At 45.5% G+C, this 17234-nt stretch overlaps 1 protein-coding gene across 8 annotated transcripts in view; it reads left to right on the top strand.

Moving 5' to 3' along the window:
- gal3st4.3 (galactose-3-O-sulfotransferase 4, gene 3) overlaps window positions 1–17234 on the top strand; it is a 26179-nt gene extending 8945 nt beyond the window's left edge. Inside the window, exons 1-5 of one of the 8 annotated variants that reach the window (XM_031899523.1) lie at window positions 2540–2705; window positions 10001–10065; window positions 11414–11524; window positions 13846–14128; window positions 15351–17234. In XM_031899523.1, coding sequence (XP_031755383.1) covers window positions 11418–11524; window positions 13846–14128; window positions 15351–16166 — 1206 coding nt within the window. In that variant the 5' untranslated portion in view covers window positions 2540–2705; window positions 10001–10065; window positions 11414–11417 and the 3' untranslated portion in view covers window positions 16167–17234. Of the gene's footprint in view, window positions 1–2539; window positions 2706–6902; window positions 6956–9974; window positions 10066–10352; window positions 10913–11413; window positions 11525–13845; window positions 14129–15350 lie in introns of those variants that run through there. The other 7 variants (XM_031899522.1, XM_031899520.1, XM_031899524.1 and 4 more) reach the window with 7 other exon arrangements.

The raw sequence follows: 17234 nt of genomic DNA, 5'->3' as shown, positions 1-17234 counted from the left end.
ACCGCCTTGCCGGAAAAGCAACATTAATCCGGATAACTCAGCGGCTGAGGCCCTTACAATTGGCAAAAACCTAGTCTGACCTGCCAGAGTATTGCTACACCGGATAAACCGGCAGCTAATAATTGACCCTCAGGGCCGCCATAGCGCTCTGGGACCAGCTAGTAAGGGACACCCCTTCTGTATTCTAAAATGGCCGACACTGCAGATAAGCAACACGCTAAACTGGAGGCCACAGACAGCGCAATTTCTGTCCAATGCCCTACACCCCCAGCATAGATATGTGTGGCTGGGAACATTTGGCCAAAAGAGTGGGGAAGAAGGGGAGACCTGGTTGGTACCATATAGCGGCTGCTGCAATGTAGAAATAGAGCCTTGGGAGATGTGCAGGTCAGATGCCCTGGCTGCACCAACATGTGTTGGATTGGGCCTGTTGTGAGGGTACCCATCAAAACAAAAGGGGGATACCTCAACTACCACCAGCCCACCACGACCTGCTACACCAGCCCCCAGAACAGACCTGGGGAGGTCTGAATCCCCATCCCTTACGGAGTCTTCCGGAAATTTTCTCTTGTCTCCTTACAACAGTTCTGAGGATCTGGATCTGTGTGCATCCTCGCCATCCACAGGGAGTGGCATATTTTTGAACGCGCAAGTACCAAGAAGGCGGTTTAACCCTAATTGGGCCGCCATGGACTTTGGCTCACTCCCCAAAAGCTCCCTTCCAGAGGGGCATAGACCTTTTGAGCCATCAAGTGGAATCGTCTAATGATCCACCAGGTTGGCCTGCAACTCCACCACCTCCCCATGTGGTCAGCAAGGACACGTCCTGCTGGGTTGCCCAGGGAAGGGCCCTGAGAAACACAAAACAGTATCCAGGGTGCAGCGGCTCATTAATAAAAAAGTGTACCGGCTATGGGGCTTCTACATGCCTTATGCCCCGGAATGGGTTTATGATGAGGTGGAGAGACATTTAGATGAATGGCTCTATGGAGAGTTGAAGGCCTGATTCCAGGAGGCCTCCTACACCAACACACCACCAGGAGGAACCAGGATGCTGAATACCTGGCTAACATCGCCCGTGAGTAGTGGGTCGGCTGAACCATACTCAAGCATCGTGTCAGGTCCTGTGGCAAGTACCAGGAGCACCAGGATTCCTCGGTGTGGATGGATCTTCCTGGAAGAGATCTGCATTGACTAAAAACCCCATGCCGGATCCCTTTGTCCCTTGGATGAGGTTTTTCCCCGGGTGGGAGGTGGGTTGGGCCTTAAAATTAAGGGTATCACCCACCAGAATTTGGGCACTTCCGTCGTTGATGAGACAGTTAGGGGGTGACCCCCTTCAGTTTAACCCACAGTGATGGGTCTGTTCAAGTTAATTGTTTGGGACTCTCAATCCTGAGAGACTGTAAAGAATTTGTATATAGTTGGGTGCTACCAAAAAGACTGCTGCGCCCCCACCCCAACTTCTACCTCAACCTGCCTTTAGGTGGGAACCATGGCCTTATCTACACCCTACGGAGTGCGTGCAGGGTCGTCATGAACACTGGGTTAGGGTGGGAAGGCATGGACCTAATAAAGTTGTGGGTGGGAATATATTATATATAATATATGTACCCTCTAACTTCTTTACAGCCAAGCCTGGGACCCCTGAGAGCAGCAGGATGATCCCATGTGTAAGTGTGTGCCTGAGCACCCCTGTTTATGGGTCCGGGAGCTGACTCATTGGTTTCTCTAAGTATTGTGCCTGTTATACCCCTGTTACAAGGTCCAGGGGGTATTTCAACGATCTTTTTAAGTAAAAGTGCCTGAGTGATCCACCGTGACGCTCATGTCTGTAAATGGTTAAAGTAACAGTAAGTAGAAACGTAAAAGTTCCACTGTTCTGCGCCTTACCTTTTACTTTACAGCTATCCATTGTACCGGTATAACTCAGGAGAGAATACCAGAAATGGATGGTTTTTTTTTTTTGCACTAATCATGCACTACTGGATATGCTTGAAATGTGTCTTTATTTTATTTACCATTGCCGGGACGGAATGGAATTTTCCCCCGGGTGAATGTAGGGACCCATAGGGTTAATATGCCCCTATGGCTTTACTTCCCTACCCCTTCATAGCTTTATTATTATTGGGCAGAAGCCTTTATACTCAGGTTACAGTTCTAACACTATCCCTTATAGGTTTAGTCAGGTTGACCACGCCCCCTGCAGACTGATATAGTGCCTAGCAGGAGGCGTGGCTTTCTCTTTTGGCTGCATGCTGTGTCCCAAGCAGAGCTCCACTGAGCCTGGAGGCAGATTAGGCCCCAGAAGCCATTTGTACCCTAGGGGACATTATACCCTAGTGAAAGTCGGGGACAGGGCCCCGTGAATGAGGATAAGTAAGCACAGTAGAATATTTCATAGCACTCTCTAGGAGAAGTGAGCACAGCCAGCTTTAGCTAGAAAGGGCAGCCATTAGCCCCACCATAGGAGATACTAAGGGTTTAGCCTACCCCAGGCTCTGTATGCCTTGCTGTAGGGACCACAGTTAAGACAAAGGATCAGGCTAGTATTAACCCCTGAACCACCGTTGGCTGTAGGGATCCGTTCCAGTAAAGGGCATCCATCTTGGGACTTCCGGCTACTACCTCTGCATACCTCCAGTGTGGGCTACACTGTCTCTAAAGGTCACAACTGCCAATTACCACTTCTATACCAACTGCTTGTGAGTATATGATTACCCTGCTTAATACCTGTGTAACAATAAATCTGTATTATAGTTTACCATAAGAATCCTCTGGCGTCCATTTATACTATCCGCACCGCACAACCTCAGCTAGTTGTAGTTCAACTACACCCTCGCTCCATAGTAAATCTCCCACTTAGCGGAGGCCCATGCCTAAGTATTAAGGGTCGCATGTAACACATGCTCTACACTACGCTACTAGCCTGGATTTGCCTTATCTGAGTCAAAATAGTGTTACACAAATAAAAAAATAAATAATAATAATTAGTGATAAACTAAATATTTTGCCAGCATGGGAAATCCCACATCGGCAATTTCTTTTTGGTGAAACTGCTGCAAAAGTTGTGCAAATTTTGCAAATTTTTTGGGACAAATTTGCTAATCGCTATTAATGATACAACGAAGACTACAGGAGTCAGAGATTCAAACTAAAATAAAGAAACAACACTGCCATCTAGTGGCTACAAACATAATGTACAATAAAGACACAAATGTAGCCATTAAACCTGCGTTCCATGAACCCTTCTCTTCAGGAACCACCTTCAGAAACCTTCAGCTATTGGGCACGGGTGCCATCATTGGGGCATCGGGCAAAGGCCAGTACTTGGGTAGAAAGGTGCATGTTGGGAGGTGCATGTTGGGAGGTGCATGGTGGCCGAGCTACACAGAAGTGAACATGAATACAGAGCAGCATCAATGAAAAGCCATGTTTAACCCTTTTTCTCACTTCTTTGGGCTGTATACTTGCTTAAACAAACAGGAGATTTGGTCCCCTTTGCAAATGTGAAAGATACTGGGAACTGGGGTTTTAGTGCAGTGCCGCCACCTAGTGGACAGTGAGGGGCACACCGCAAGGGGATTTCCATTAGGAAAAAATTATCAGCATACACTTTGCAGCAAGGATAACTTTATATACAGTAACTGTTGAAATAATATAAACACCCGTGCAGTCTATCCACTCCTGGCACAGTCTCTGTAGGTGCCCAGTTCCAACTTGGATCCGGATAGACCCCAAGAGCTCTTTAGTCCCCCCAGGTAGCGCTACCTGCCCCAGAGTACCTGCCCCAAGAGCTCTTTAGTCCCCCCAGGTAGCGCTACCTGCCCCAGAGTACCTGCCCCAAGAGCTCTTTAGTCCCCCCAGGTAGCGCTACCTGCCCCAGAGTACCTGCCCCAAGAGCTCTTTAGTCCCCCCAGGTAGCGCTACCTGCCCCAGAGTACCTGCCCCAAGAGCTCTTTAGTCCCCCCAGGTAGCGCTACCTGCCCCAGAGTACCTGCCCCAAGAGCTCTTTAGTCCCCCCCAGGTAGCACTACTTGCCCCAGAGTACCTGCCCCAAGAGCTCTTTAGTCCCCCCAGGTAGCGCTACCTGCCCCAGAGTACCTGCCCCAAGAGCTCTTTACTCCCCCCAGGTAGCGCTACCTGCCCCAGAGTACCTGCCCCAAGAGCTCTTTAGTCCCCCCAGGTAGCGCTACCTGCCCCAGAGTACCTGCCCCAAGAGCTCTTTAGTCCCCCCAGGTAGCGCTACCTGCCCCAGGGTACCTGCCCCAAGAGCTCTTTACTCCCCCCAGGTAGCGCTACCTGCCCCAGAGTACCTGCCCCAAGAGCTCTTTAGTCCCCCCAGGTAGCGCTACCTGCCCCAGAGTACCTGCCCCAAGAGCTCTTTAGTCCCCCCAGGTAGCGCTACCTGCCCCAGGGTACCTGCCCCAAGAGCTCTTTACTCCCCCCAGGTAGCGCTACCTGCCCCAGAGTACCTGCCCCAAGAGCTCTTTAGTCCCCCCAGGTAGCGCTACCTGCCCCAGAGTACCTGCCCCAAGAGCTCTTTAGTCCCCCCAGGTAGCGCTACCTGCCCCAGGGTACCTGCCCCAAGAGCTCTTTACTCCCCCCAGGTAGCGCTACCTGCCCCAGAGTACCTGCCCCAAGAGCTCTTTAGTCCCCCCAGGTAGCGCTACCTGCCCCAGAGTACCTGCCCCAAGAGCTCTTTAGTCCCCCCAGGTAGCGCTACCTGCCCCAGAGTACCTGCCCCAAGAGCTCTTTAGTCCCCCCAGGTAGCGCTACCTGCCCCAAGAGCTCTTTACTCCCCCCAGGTAGCGCTACCTGCCCCAGAGTACCTGCCCCAAGAGCTCTTTAGTCCCCCCAGGTAGCGCTACCTGCCCCAGAGTACCTGCCCCAAGAGCTCTTTAGTCCCCCCAGGTAGCGCTACCTGCCCCAGAGTACCTGCCCCAAGAGCTCTTTAGTCCCCCCAGGTAGCGCTACCTGCCCCAGAGTACCTGCCCCAAGAGCTCTTTAGTCCCCCCAGGTAGCGCTACCTGCCCCAGAGTACCTTCCCCTTTGGAAAGATGGCTGCTCCCACGTAGCAGGCAAGTGAGCAATACCTAGGCACACCTTCTCTCTCCCAACAGTGCACTGGGGCATCCAGCCAATCGGGTTTCACCCCCGTCTGTAACCGGGCAGGATGATGTCACCGACGGAAAAACAGGGGAAGGAGTTCTCTGATCCCCGACACCTCATTGACTAATGATTGGTTTTTAATTTTAAACTGAATTCAATTTTTTTTCTCGGAAAAGTCGCAGAGAAAAAAAAAAACCACTGCGACTTTTCTGTCATTTACTATGTGTTTAAACAGCTAAAAATCCAAACTCGCAAGATTAATTCTAGGGTCCCATTTACTAACCATACATTTTTTTTTTAAACTCAAATTGAATTTTTAGCCCAAAAAGTTGCAGAGTGAAAATCGCTGCAACTTTTCTGAGATTTACTATGCGTTTAAATGACTAAAAAAATCATTTATCAACACTGTGGGCAGTAACCCATAGCAACCAATCAGAGATTGGCCAGCTGCAGGGAGAACAATGAATGCAACTGTCTGATTTGTTGCCATGGGTTACTGCCCACAGGCAATGTTGCCCATTGTTGATAAATGACCCCCATTTGTAAATGAGTTGGAGGAAAGAGCCGCAATCGCGGAAATAAATTGTGACAACGACAGGGCCGCCATCAGGGGGGCACAGGGGGGACAGTTGTCCCGGGCCCGGACGATCGGCGCTTTAGAGGGGGCCCGGCCGTGATACAGTTTTTTAGCTCGGGCCCCCTTTAAAGAACTCCGGGCCCCATTGGTTCATTGGTGGCCAGCGGGAAATTTTATTGGTTGCGCCCCGTGCGTGCGTCCCTACGCACGGGCGCAACCTTTTAAAAAGTTAAGATGCAGCGAGGAGGATGCAGAAGAAGAAAGTTGCCGGTGGGAGAGCTGGAGGATGCCAGAGGAAGCTGCAGGGGAGCAGGAGTAAGTAGCTGGGGTGGAGGGCGGTAGTAAGTAGCTGGGGTGGAGGGCGGTAGTAAGTAGCTGGGGCGGGGAGCCAGAGGGAGTCACTGGGGGTTGAGCTGGGGGAAGCCACAGGCGGACTCTGGGGGGGGGGGGGTGCTGTGCAAATGCAGCAGGGAGCCTGGTGGGAGCTGGGGGGAAGCTGGAGGATGCTTGGGGGGTTTGGGAGCTGGACGATGCTGGGAAGGACTCTGGGGGGGAGCTGGAGGACCGGGGAGGGGGGTAACTGGAGGATGCTGGGGGGCCCTGGCTACCAATGTTTTAGGGGGGCTCTGGCTACCAATGTTTTAGGGGGGCCCTGGCTACCAATGTTTTAGGGGGGCCCTGGCTACCGATGTTTTAGGAGGCCCTGGCTACCAATGTCTGTGTGGAGGGGCCATTGGGGGGCAGGGCGTGGGAGGAGGGGGCCCAGAAAATTGTGTTGTGAGGGGCCCCGTGATTTCTGATGGCGGCCCTGGACAACGAAGGTGATTTATTTATTTACTCGCAGGTCCCGGCCAAGTTGAAGCCAAATCTCAAACAGAATAATCATGATTTGTGGTGGAAAAAAGATCTGCCAATGTAAATTGCATCGCTCCATTTGTTTTCAATGAAGCTATAAAATCTCCACCGTTCCAGGAAACGCAAATATATATAAATACCGAATATACCTGCCGGAGATCACACTAAATTCTACAAAAACTCACCAGCTTTTTGTTTTTCTCTTTTGAATTTTTTTAAATAAATTTGCCTCAAAAGGCACATTTACTAAAACATTTTCTTATTTTTTTTTCAATTTTAGGGGCAGATTTACTAAAACTCCATCATTTCTAATCTTTTTTTTTTTTTGTTTTCAAATTCGACTGAACTCGTTTTCCAGAATGTCAAATATTTACTGAAAATGGTTGTACGGAAAATTCGCCGCGAGAAAAGGTATAAAAAAATTCTACTTGTCGCCACGAAACCCCCCGATTTTATTAAATTGTCGCTGCGACAATTTAAAAAAAAAGTTGTGATTTTAGGACAAAATCCAGGAAATCTCAAAATTGTTGAGACAAAAGAGGAAAAGGGGAGGGACCTCTGCCATTGACTTCTACATGAACTCGGCGGGTTTAATCTGGCAAATTAGCGAATTTGGATTTTTAGGTGTTTGGGCGCATAGTAAATCTCTAAAAAGTTGCTTCATTTTTTTTATGCACTAAAAATTCAATTAAAGTTGAAAAAAAAAAAAAAATGACAGTTAGTAAATGGGGCTTCTTATTGCATATGTTTCATTGTGATGGACTCCTCAGCCCTTCTCTCCCTAACTGTAATGTATATCATTATTAATAAAGTGCTACTTATGTACTCAGCGCTGTACAGTACTGGTTTCTTTGCTTTGCTGCTCACCACGTGCTACCCCCTTAGATGTCATATTGCTATATTTAGGTTGTTAGGTAAGTTGGTATGTATGGGTCTGAATTATTAGGTTGTATCTAGATCCATAGTTGGTCACAGGAACATTCAGGAATAATTTGCATGTTAATACCCATAATTCATTATGTGAAGGTTAATAACTCTCATTTTTGGTTTTAAGGCAGTGCTGTGTGTGTAGCATGAGGCAGGTCAGTACCTTCTGTCCAAGAAGCCTTTACATTCCATGTCTTGCATTGCGATGGACTCCTTAGCCTTTCTCTCCCTAACTGTAATGGTTTCTTTGCTTTGCTGCTCTCCAAGTACTACCCCTTTAGAAGCCATGTAGGAATATTTAGGTTGTTAGTAAGTTGGTCTGTATGGGTCTACGTATTTATATTATATATATGCTATTAAAGTAGTGTTTCTGTATTTATAGTTGGCCACAGGGATGTTCAAAACTAATTTGCGTATTTATACCTATAATTCATTATATGAAGGTTAGTAACTCTCGTTTATGGTTTTAAGGCAGTGCTCTGTGTGTAGCATGAGGCAGGTCAGTACCTTCTGTCTCAGAAGCCTTTATATTTCATGTCTTGCATTGTGATGGACTCCTTAGCCTTTCTCTCCCTAACTGTGATGGTTTCTTTGCTTTGCTGCTCTCCAAGTACTACCCCTTTATAGAAGCCATGTTGGTATATTTAGGTTGTTAGCAAGTTGGTCTGTATGGGGCTAAATATTTAGTTTATATATCTGCTATTAAAGTAGTGTTTCTGCATTTATAGTTGGCCACAGGGATGTTCAAAACTAATTTGCATATTTATGCCTATAATTCATTATATGAAGGTTAGTAACTCTCATTTATGGTTTTAAGGCAGTGCTATGTGTGTAGCATGAGGCAGGTCAGTACCTTCTGTCTAAGAAGCCTTTATATTCCATGTCTTGCATTGTGATGGACTCTTTAGCCTTTCTCTCCCTAACTGTAAGGGTTTCATTGCTGCTCTCCAAGTACTACCCCTTTATAGAAGCCATGTTGGAATGTTTAGGTTGTTAGCAAGTTGGTCTGTATTGGTCTGAATAATTAGGTTGTATATAGGCTATTAAAGGAGTGTTTCTGTAATCATAGTTGGCCACAGGGGTGTTCATGATTAATTTGCATATTTATACTTATAGTTTATTATATGAAGGTTAATAACTCTCGATTATGGTTTTAAGGCAGTGCTGTGTGTGTAGCATGAGGCAGGTCAGTACCTTCTGCCTAAGAAGCCTTTATATTCCATATCTTGCATTGTGATGGACTCCTTAGCCTTTCTCTCCCTAATATATATATATATATATATATATATATATATATATATATATATATATATATATATATATATATATATATATATATATATATATATATATATATATATATATATATATATATATATATATATATATATATATATATATATATATATATATATATATATATATATATATATATATATATATATTTTGTTGGGCTGTTTGAGAAGACTGTTTCTGCGTTCATAGTTGGCCACAGGGATGTTCATGATTCATTTGCATATTTATACCCATAATTCACTATGTGAAGGTTAATAGCTCCCATTTTTGGTTTTAAGGCAGTGCTATGTGTGTAGCATGAGGCTTTATATTCCATGTCTTGCATTGTGATGGACTCCTTAGCCTTTCTCTCCTTAACTGTAATGGTGCTGCTTTCCACGTGCTACCCCCTTAGAAGCTTTGTTTCAATATATAGGTTATTGGTGATCATGTGTGTGAATGATTAGATTGAATACATGCTATGAAGTTGTTAATAGATCCATAGTTGGCCAAAGGGACATTCAGGAATAATTTGCATGTTTATACCCATAATTCAGTACGTGAAGGTTAATAACTATCATTTTTGGTTTTAAGGCAGTGCTATGTGTGTAGCATGAGGCAGGTCAGTACCTTCTGTCTAAGAAGCCTTTACATTGCATATTCTGCATTGTGATGGATGATTTAGCATTTCTCTCCCTAACTGTAATGGTTTTTTTGCTTTGCTGCTCTCCACGTGCTAGCTGTGTTGCAATATCAATGTTATTGTTTTTTCTGGTTCTTTTCTTCCTGGTTTTCTTTCTTTTGCTCTCTTTCTTAAATTTTTTATTCTCTTTTTTTTTTTCCCCTCCCCCCCCCCTTGTTCCTCCTTCTTTTAGTCTGTACCATAAAGAGTAAGGGGTAGCCCGCCCAATCATCCTGGGTCAGTCCTATATCAGAGACCCAGAAATAACTGAAGGGTCAGCGTTTGGATTGTGCTTGGCATCTAACATCACCAAGCTGGATGCCATGCCATACCCACCCACCCATATAAAGGGCAGTTTCACAATGTGGGTGGGAAGAATATACTACCTGTAATACAATAAAGCAGGTAGGGCCATGCATTATTGGAAGTAAATATAAACACTAAAGACAATCCATCAGGACTGGGGAACTGACATTACTGGGAGGGAGGGGGGGGCTCAGTAAAGCTTTGTACAAACACCCTCCCTCAGGCACCTTTTACCCATAGGATTTTGTGTTCCTGTGTATATACAGGGATTATGTGCCACATACATTGCAAGGTGTCCTAACCCATCAGAACTGTACCTGCACGTATACAGGTGAGAGCCTTTTCTCTAATACATAGTACGGGGAGTACGGGGGGGGTATCTGTCTGTCTGTAATATGTGCCCCCCCCACTGTATTTCTACTGATATATTATATCAAATTTATACTATTAGTAGTATTTTAGTATTGAACATTTGCCTCTTACTAATGTATACTTAATAGTATATGTAAGGGTGAAGACACACAGAACTACTAGTAGCAGTTACTTGTCACAGCTACTAAAACAGACAATGCTGATCATTTACTGATAATTGTCTCTATGTGTGTTTTAGCAGTGGTAATTCTCAGTCTTGTCTATGGCAGGGGATTTTCTGGCGTTTAGTAGCCTTGAAAAAGTAGCTGCTACTAGTAGCCGACCCCTCGGACCAAGTACTGGTTTATTCCTGGGAGGTGTGGGTGGGCTGGGGGTTTCTCCTACATTGTAAGCTGGTATTGTGGGGGAGGATTTTGTCAATCAGATGTCATTTGTATGGATAACTTGTAAACATTTCCACAACTGCCTTCTAATTAGACAAATCTTTAAAACTCCCTTCTTGATTGCTCTTCGCTGGTTTCCTATCAGGTCTCTATATTTATTTGTTTCCATATTATTTCTATAGTGTATCCATGATCAATTAACTTATGCCAGTGACCTATACAGGGCTGGTCTTATAAACTGTGGGGTGCAATTGGGACTATTTTGTCAGGGCCCCCTACAAAAGGTGTTGGCACAGAGTTCCAGGGCTTGGTGGGCAAATAGTCCCTGACTGATAGTGTAACCCTGCCTTTTCACCTCTCTTTCTCTTGTTCCATTGGCCCCCATCATTTCATGGCACAATGTGTCCATCATCTCACAAATAAGTAAGTTTAACATCATCGAACTGGGGGGGAGGGTATGTGGTCCCATTTTGCTCATATATTTAGTCCCTGTGTCGCCACAGTCTTGGCTAGTTGGGTCTAGGTACAATGGCCATATTGGATTATAGAAAATGTTATCATTCAGCTGGAGGTGTTTTACCCATGGGTTCCACATTTCCCAGTATTTCTGGCTCTTGTAGTGGAGTATTGCTGTAATTTCCTCCATTTTTCTAGTCTCTTCCATAAGCAGTACCCAATCATAGAGCGTAGGAGGTTCGGTTCTCTTCCACCACCTAGGAATAAGGGCCTTCGCTGCCTGTAGCATATGACTTAGTAACTTTGTTTTGGGATCCCCGAACACATATTAAGATAAATATACAATATTTTATATCTCCTATTGGTGCCTTAGTACAGGCCATGGTTTTGTTAATATGCCAGTGTACACGGGGCACATTTTATTGTTGGTGCTTTACAACCTAACAATGGCGCACATCTCTTTTCTAGAACCATGAGGTTTCTTCAGCCCTGCCGACTACTAATCCTTGGGATATGGCTATTAGTCCTTATGGTTCTTGGTTTTACCATTCAACTCATGGGAACCCACTGCCAGAAAAGGTGAGTGATCCAGGAACTATAGATTTATAAAATGACAGCTAGACCAGGGATCCCCAAGCTTTTCTACTTGTGAGCCACTCTCAGATGTAAAAAGTGTTGGGGAGCCACACAAGCATGAAAAAGCTAATTGGGGGTGCCAAATAAGGGCTGTGATTGGCTATTTGGTAGCCCCATGGGGACTGCTGGCCTGCAGGAGGCTCAGCTTGGAGTAAAACTGCAACATGTTGCCCACAAGCCACTGGTTGGGGATCACTGAACTAGAGGCTTAGAGTAGCCAAGACTTTATTTATGGACCTAGATGCCCTCAAGATACCAATAAACCTCTAAGCAGGTCATCTTTGCTTTATTTGCCTGAACAGGTCCCCATTTGGTAGCCCCATGGGGACTGCTGGCCTGCAGGAGGCTCTGCTTGAAGTAAAACTGTGACTTCCAAAACTTGTCTCCAAGACAGAAAGGTAAAAATAGCACCTACTTTGAGGCCACTGGGAGCAACATCACAGTGTGGGGAGCGTTGCCTACAAGCCACTGGTTGGGGATCCCTGAGCTAGAGGCTCAGGGAACAGTCCAAGACTTTATTTATGGACCTTAATGCCCTCAAGATACCAATAAACCTCTAAGCAGGTCATCTTTGCTTTATTTGCCTGAACAGGTCCCCATTTGGTAGCCCCATGGGGACTGCTGGCCTGCAGGAGGTTCTGCTTGGGGTAAAACTGTGTCCCTGGGCTTCCAAACCTTGTCTCCAAGCCAGAAATGTAAAAATGGCTCCTACTTTGAGACCACAGGGAGCAACATCAGAGTGTGGGGAGCATTGCCACGAGCCACTGGTTGGGGATCCCTGAGCTAGAGGCTTAGAGTAGCATGCAACAGTCCAAGACTTTATTTATGGACCTTGATGCCCTCAAGATACCAATAAACCTCTAAGCAGGTCATCTTTGCTTTATTTGCCTGAACAGGTCCCCATGATAATCTATCACATAACCAGCTCCTTTTGAAGGCCCTTTTCCATACACATAGAACCTTATTATGATAAATAAAGAATCTAATATTATGTGCCATTGGATTGTGCCAAAACGAAACATAACTTAAGTACTTAGTGTGCCTCCCTTTGAATTTGAAGAGTGCAACTGAGTTGTTTGCTGAGGGACCTAGAAGTGAATGGATGGGAGGCAGTAAGCCATTGTTTATGTAGTGGGAGGAGGAAGCAAAACAGACCAGGTCAGGGTTTATTAAGGAGGACACAGGGTGCGGCCATATTTAGTCTGGCATTTGTTGACGTTACAGAATTTAAGCCGCTAAATAGCCTCTTCTGTGGGGAAGGTAAAGAAGATGTGGATCTAGGGTCTATGTAAGCAACCACTGATATATATATATATACAGTATGTACCAGTCAAACTACAGCTAGTGTAGGTTTAGAGCATGGGGTACACGCGACTCAATCCTTCTGGATGGGCCTTCGCTATGTGAAAGTGACCAACGGAGATAAGGTGTAGTGCAACTACAACTCACTGTAGCTGTGCGCAGTGCAGCGTAACAAATTGGCTCCAGAAGGTTCTTGCAGTTGAACAAGAGAACTGGTTTATTGTCAGAGACAATCAATGTGCAGGGTTATAGCAATACTCACATACAGAGGAGATATCAGGTAATTGCACAGAAGGTAGAAAAATATGGTGTCCACCTGTATAGCCCACCTCAGCCGAGGGTGGAGAGGGTAAGGACCACAAACCAGCATGGCCTCTGTGTATCTGTATCCTCAGGGTGTCCCTTAGCAGCCAAGGATCCCTCACACCTGACTATGGATCAGGGATAGGAACTGATACCTGCGTCTTAACCGTGTCCTGCTCTAAGGCAACAGTGCCTGTAGGGAAGATACTTCCAGCTAATCTCTCCTGGTTGGAGCCAAAACTGCTCTTTCTAACTAATCTCCCTTTCCTACAAATTGCTCTTATAAATTATCCTGACACTTACTATTCCTCATTCACGGGGTCCCTGTTCCCTGACTTCTCTAGAGTACATGCAGACTCTGTTGATCCCAGGCTCAGTGGAACTCCCACCTGGGTCAGCAGCCAAAGAGGAAGTCCCACCCCCCTGCACTATATCAGAGTGCCAAGGGAGTGGTCTCCCTGTTAACCAATAAGGCACATGTGCAAAACTATAAACTGATACATGGGTCTTTGCCCAGTAACAGTATAGACTAGGTGTAGGGTTTAAAGCCATAGGGGCATGTTAACCCTATGGGTCCCTACATATATATATCCATTTGTTTGTGTTGTTATGTCTTTATATATCTTCAGGGTGAAACATAACATTTCTCTCTTTACTAGCCCCCCGCAGATCCTCATTGCCCTGCGCCCTCTCCCCTCACCCTCAGAGCAAACTTGTCGGCCAAAATCTCACATAGTGTTCCTGAAGACCCACAAGACTGCCGGCAGCACCGTACTGAATATGTTACACCGTTATGGGGACAGGAACTCACTAACGTTCGCTCTACCCCAGAAGTACCAGTTCTACTACCCCAATTTGTTTAAGCACCAATACGTCAAAGGATATTATATGAAGCCAACGTACGATATCCTGTGCCACCACATGCGCTTCAATCTCCCAGAGGTAAGGGAACCGAAGACACTAAGGGGCCCATTAACTAAGGTTTCCTGAGAGTAAACAATTTTTCACTTTTTCTCGAAAAATTTGAGATAATTCGGGTATAATTTTGAGTATTTTAGAATTTGAGAAAACTTTATGTGACTTTTTTAGACTGATAAAAAGTACGCCAAGTTTATACAGAAGGTAAGGTCTATATGGGTATGGGTATCAGTATCAGTGAAAATTACACTTTGGCCAAAGCCCAATCACTAGTGATCCCCAACCAGTGGCTCGAGGGCAACATGTTGCTCCCCAACCCCTTGGATGTTGCTCTCAGTGCCCCCAAACCAGAGTTATTTTTGAATTCCTGACTTGGGGGCAAGTTTTGGTTGAATAAAAACAAGATTTCCTACCAAATAAAGCCCCTGTAAGCTGATAGGGTGCATAGAGGCTGCCTAATAGCCAATCACAGCCCTTATTTGGTTCCTCCATGAACTTTTATGGTGCTTGTGTTGCTCCCCAAGTCTTTTTACATTTGACTGTGGCTCACGAGTAAGAAAGGTTGGCCAACTTAGACCATGCCTTAACCCAGGGGGTTCCCAAACTTTCTTACTTATGAGCCACATTCAACTGTAAGAAGAGTTGAGGAGCAACACAAGCATGAAAAAGTTCATGGGGTTCCAAATAAGGGCTGGGATTGGCTTTTTGGTTGCTTCTCTGTAGACTGGAAGCCAATGGGAGGCTCTGCTTGGCAGTGTACATGGTTTTTATGCACCAAAACTTGCCTCCAATCCAGAAATTCAAAAATAAGCACCTGCTTTGGGGGCACTGAGAGCAACATCCAAGGGGTTGGGGAGCAATATGTTTCCACTGGTTGGGGATCACAGATTTAATCCATATCCCCGAATGTTTGGACTAGGTCATGTTTCTTTATGGATGTTGGATTTGAGAAAAGTAGAACAGAGGTGCATATGGGCACAGATATATATAATATACCCCCTGTTGCAAACTATAAGGATATTAGATGTAAGCAAGGAGCTCCATAATTTACAGTTTGGTCCCATAGGGAAATGACCACACATAAATACCTGCTGGTTATAAGGTTACATTTTATCGGTTGTGAATTTTAGATCGATATGTATAAATGGATAGATGTATAGATAGTTGCAGTTGCACCTGGAGCATTAGTAAGTGAGCCCTACTATAGTCATAAATATAGTTACCAAAAATGAATTTTTCTCTCCAGGTCAGGAAGCTGATGCCCGCAGACTCCTTCTACTTCACAATCCTACGGGATCCAGCCACCTTGGCAGAGTCTTCTTTCTCCTATTATCGTTCCGTGTCATCTGCCTTTAAGAAAGCCCCCAACTTTACAGAGTTTATAGCCCACCCTTCTCACTACTACAAACCAGGGGAGAAAGGAAACCAACATGCACGCAACTTTCAGTGGTTCGACTTGGGATTGAACCCCGACACCCCATTCAATGAATCTGTGGCCAAAGCAGGAGTCGGGGGGATAGAGAGGACTTTCCACCTGGTTCTACTCTCCGAGTACTTTGATGAATCAATGGTCCTTCTGAAGGAAGAACTGTGCTGGGATCTTGATGACGTAGTGACTTTTAAACTCAACACACGTGAGGCTTCCACACCACTGGAAAAAAGAGAGGTGGAGAGGTTAAGGGCCTGGAATGCCCTAGACTGGTACCTTTATGTCCACTTTAATCGTACCTTCTGGGAGAAAGTAGAGAGATTTGGGAGAGAGAGGATGGACACTGAAGTTAGGAGGTTGAGAGAAAGAAGACAAGAGCTAGCTGAGATATGTCTGGAAGGGTCGAACCCTGTAAGAGCAGATCAAATTAGAGAAGAGGGCATCAGGCCATATCAGTTTGGGAAGCTGAAGATCCTGGGGTGGGTGGTGAAAAGGGATCTTGAGCCCGACACCCGGGCACGGTGTGTCCAAATGGTAACTCCAGAGCTGAGGTACAAGGACATTTTAGATGAGAAGCAGTTTCCAGGAGCTGACATAGCTGGGTCTGACCTGAGTCAGCAGGGATCTCAGTGAAGCTTCTCGGGTCTTAAGTTAAAAACAGAACTTAAGGTGGGACTTAAAAATAAAGGCGTTGGGTTCGTTTGACCTCAGACCTATCAGACTACGAGGATGCTACAGTATATTTCAAGACTACTTTCCCCAAGCTCGAGTACGAGCCATCTTCAGTAGAGTGAAGGCTGTGGGAGATAAAGGCTTGCTCCCCTTACCCGACTGAATGGAACTGCCCTCAGATGTGATCATCATTGCCCAGCTGGCAACCCTAGGTTGGAGTGGGAGGCAGAACGACTACTGTTGCCCCTTGCATCTGCAGCCACCCCTAGTGGCACTTTATTCACGAGGGAGGGAATGCCCATGGGGTGCCAACATGATTGCCTCATACCCGCAGGTCTCCCAAGGTGCATTGTGGCCAACAACATACAGAGAAAGAATGTCCTCCAGTGGAGGAGGCTCGTGAGAGAACATTGCTGAAGACCAAGAGAGAGTATCTCTCACCATTAATGGAACCCTTTTCTTCAATGGCATTGTTTATGGGAAGCAATATGGCCATACATATATGTACTGGTAACTCCTCCCCCTATAACCCCAAATATGAATAGAAGGAACATCTTTGCCCACAACAAGGAATGTTCTATGCACAGACTATCCTCTATTGTTATTGGTACTGTTTAGGGGAAAACATAGGGCAGTTCCCATTTAAAGGGTACATTAAAGAGAGAATAGAGATATAGAGAGGCCAGCAATGTATTTGCTGCAGAAATTTGAATTTCCAGTGCTCCAACATGGTGGTTTTTAATAGAAATCCAAACATTATGCACCCAATAAATTATTTTTGTCAAAAGAAAAGACTGATAGAAAAAGAATTTCTTTCTACTTTCAAGTCAGAAACAAGGAGGGAACATACTGAAACCTCATTCTCATCACCTCAACCCCAGTGCATGTATCCCCTCTGTTCACCAGCACCATCACATTCATCAGTTTTCACCTGGCAGCCATTTTCCCTTTGTCATCATGCATGCAGTGACGAATGCAGGCTTACACAGGCAGATCTTACACAGGCAGATCTTACTTTGATAAAATCTC

This window comes from Xenopus tropicalis, chromosome 3 (assembly GCF_000004195.4).
Source record: "Xenopus tropicalis strain Nigerian chromosome 3, UCB_Xtro_10.0, whole genome shotgun sequence".
Lineage (NCBI taxonomy): Eukaryota > Metazoa > Chordata > Amphibia > Anura > Pipidae > Xenopus > Xenopus tropicalis.
The sequence above is the reverse complement of the archived record's forward strand: the minus strand, read 5'-3'. Positions and strand labels throughout refer to the sequence as shown.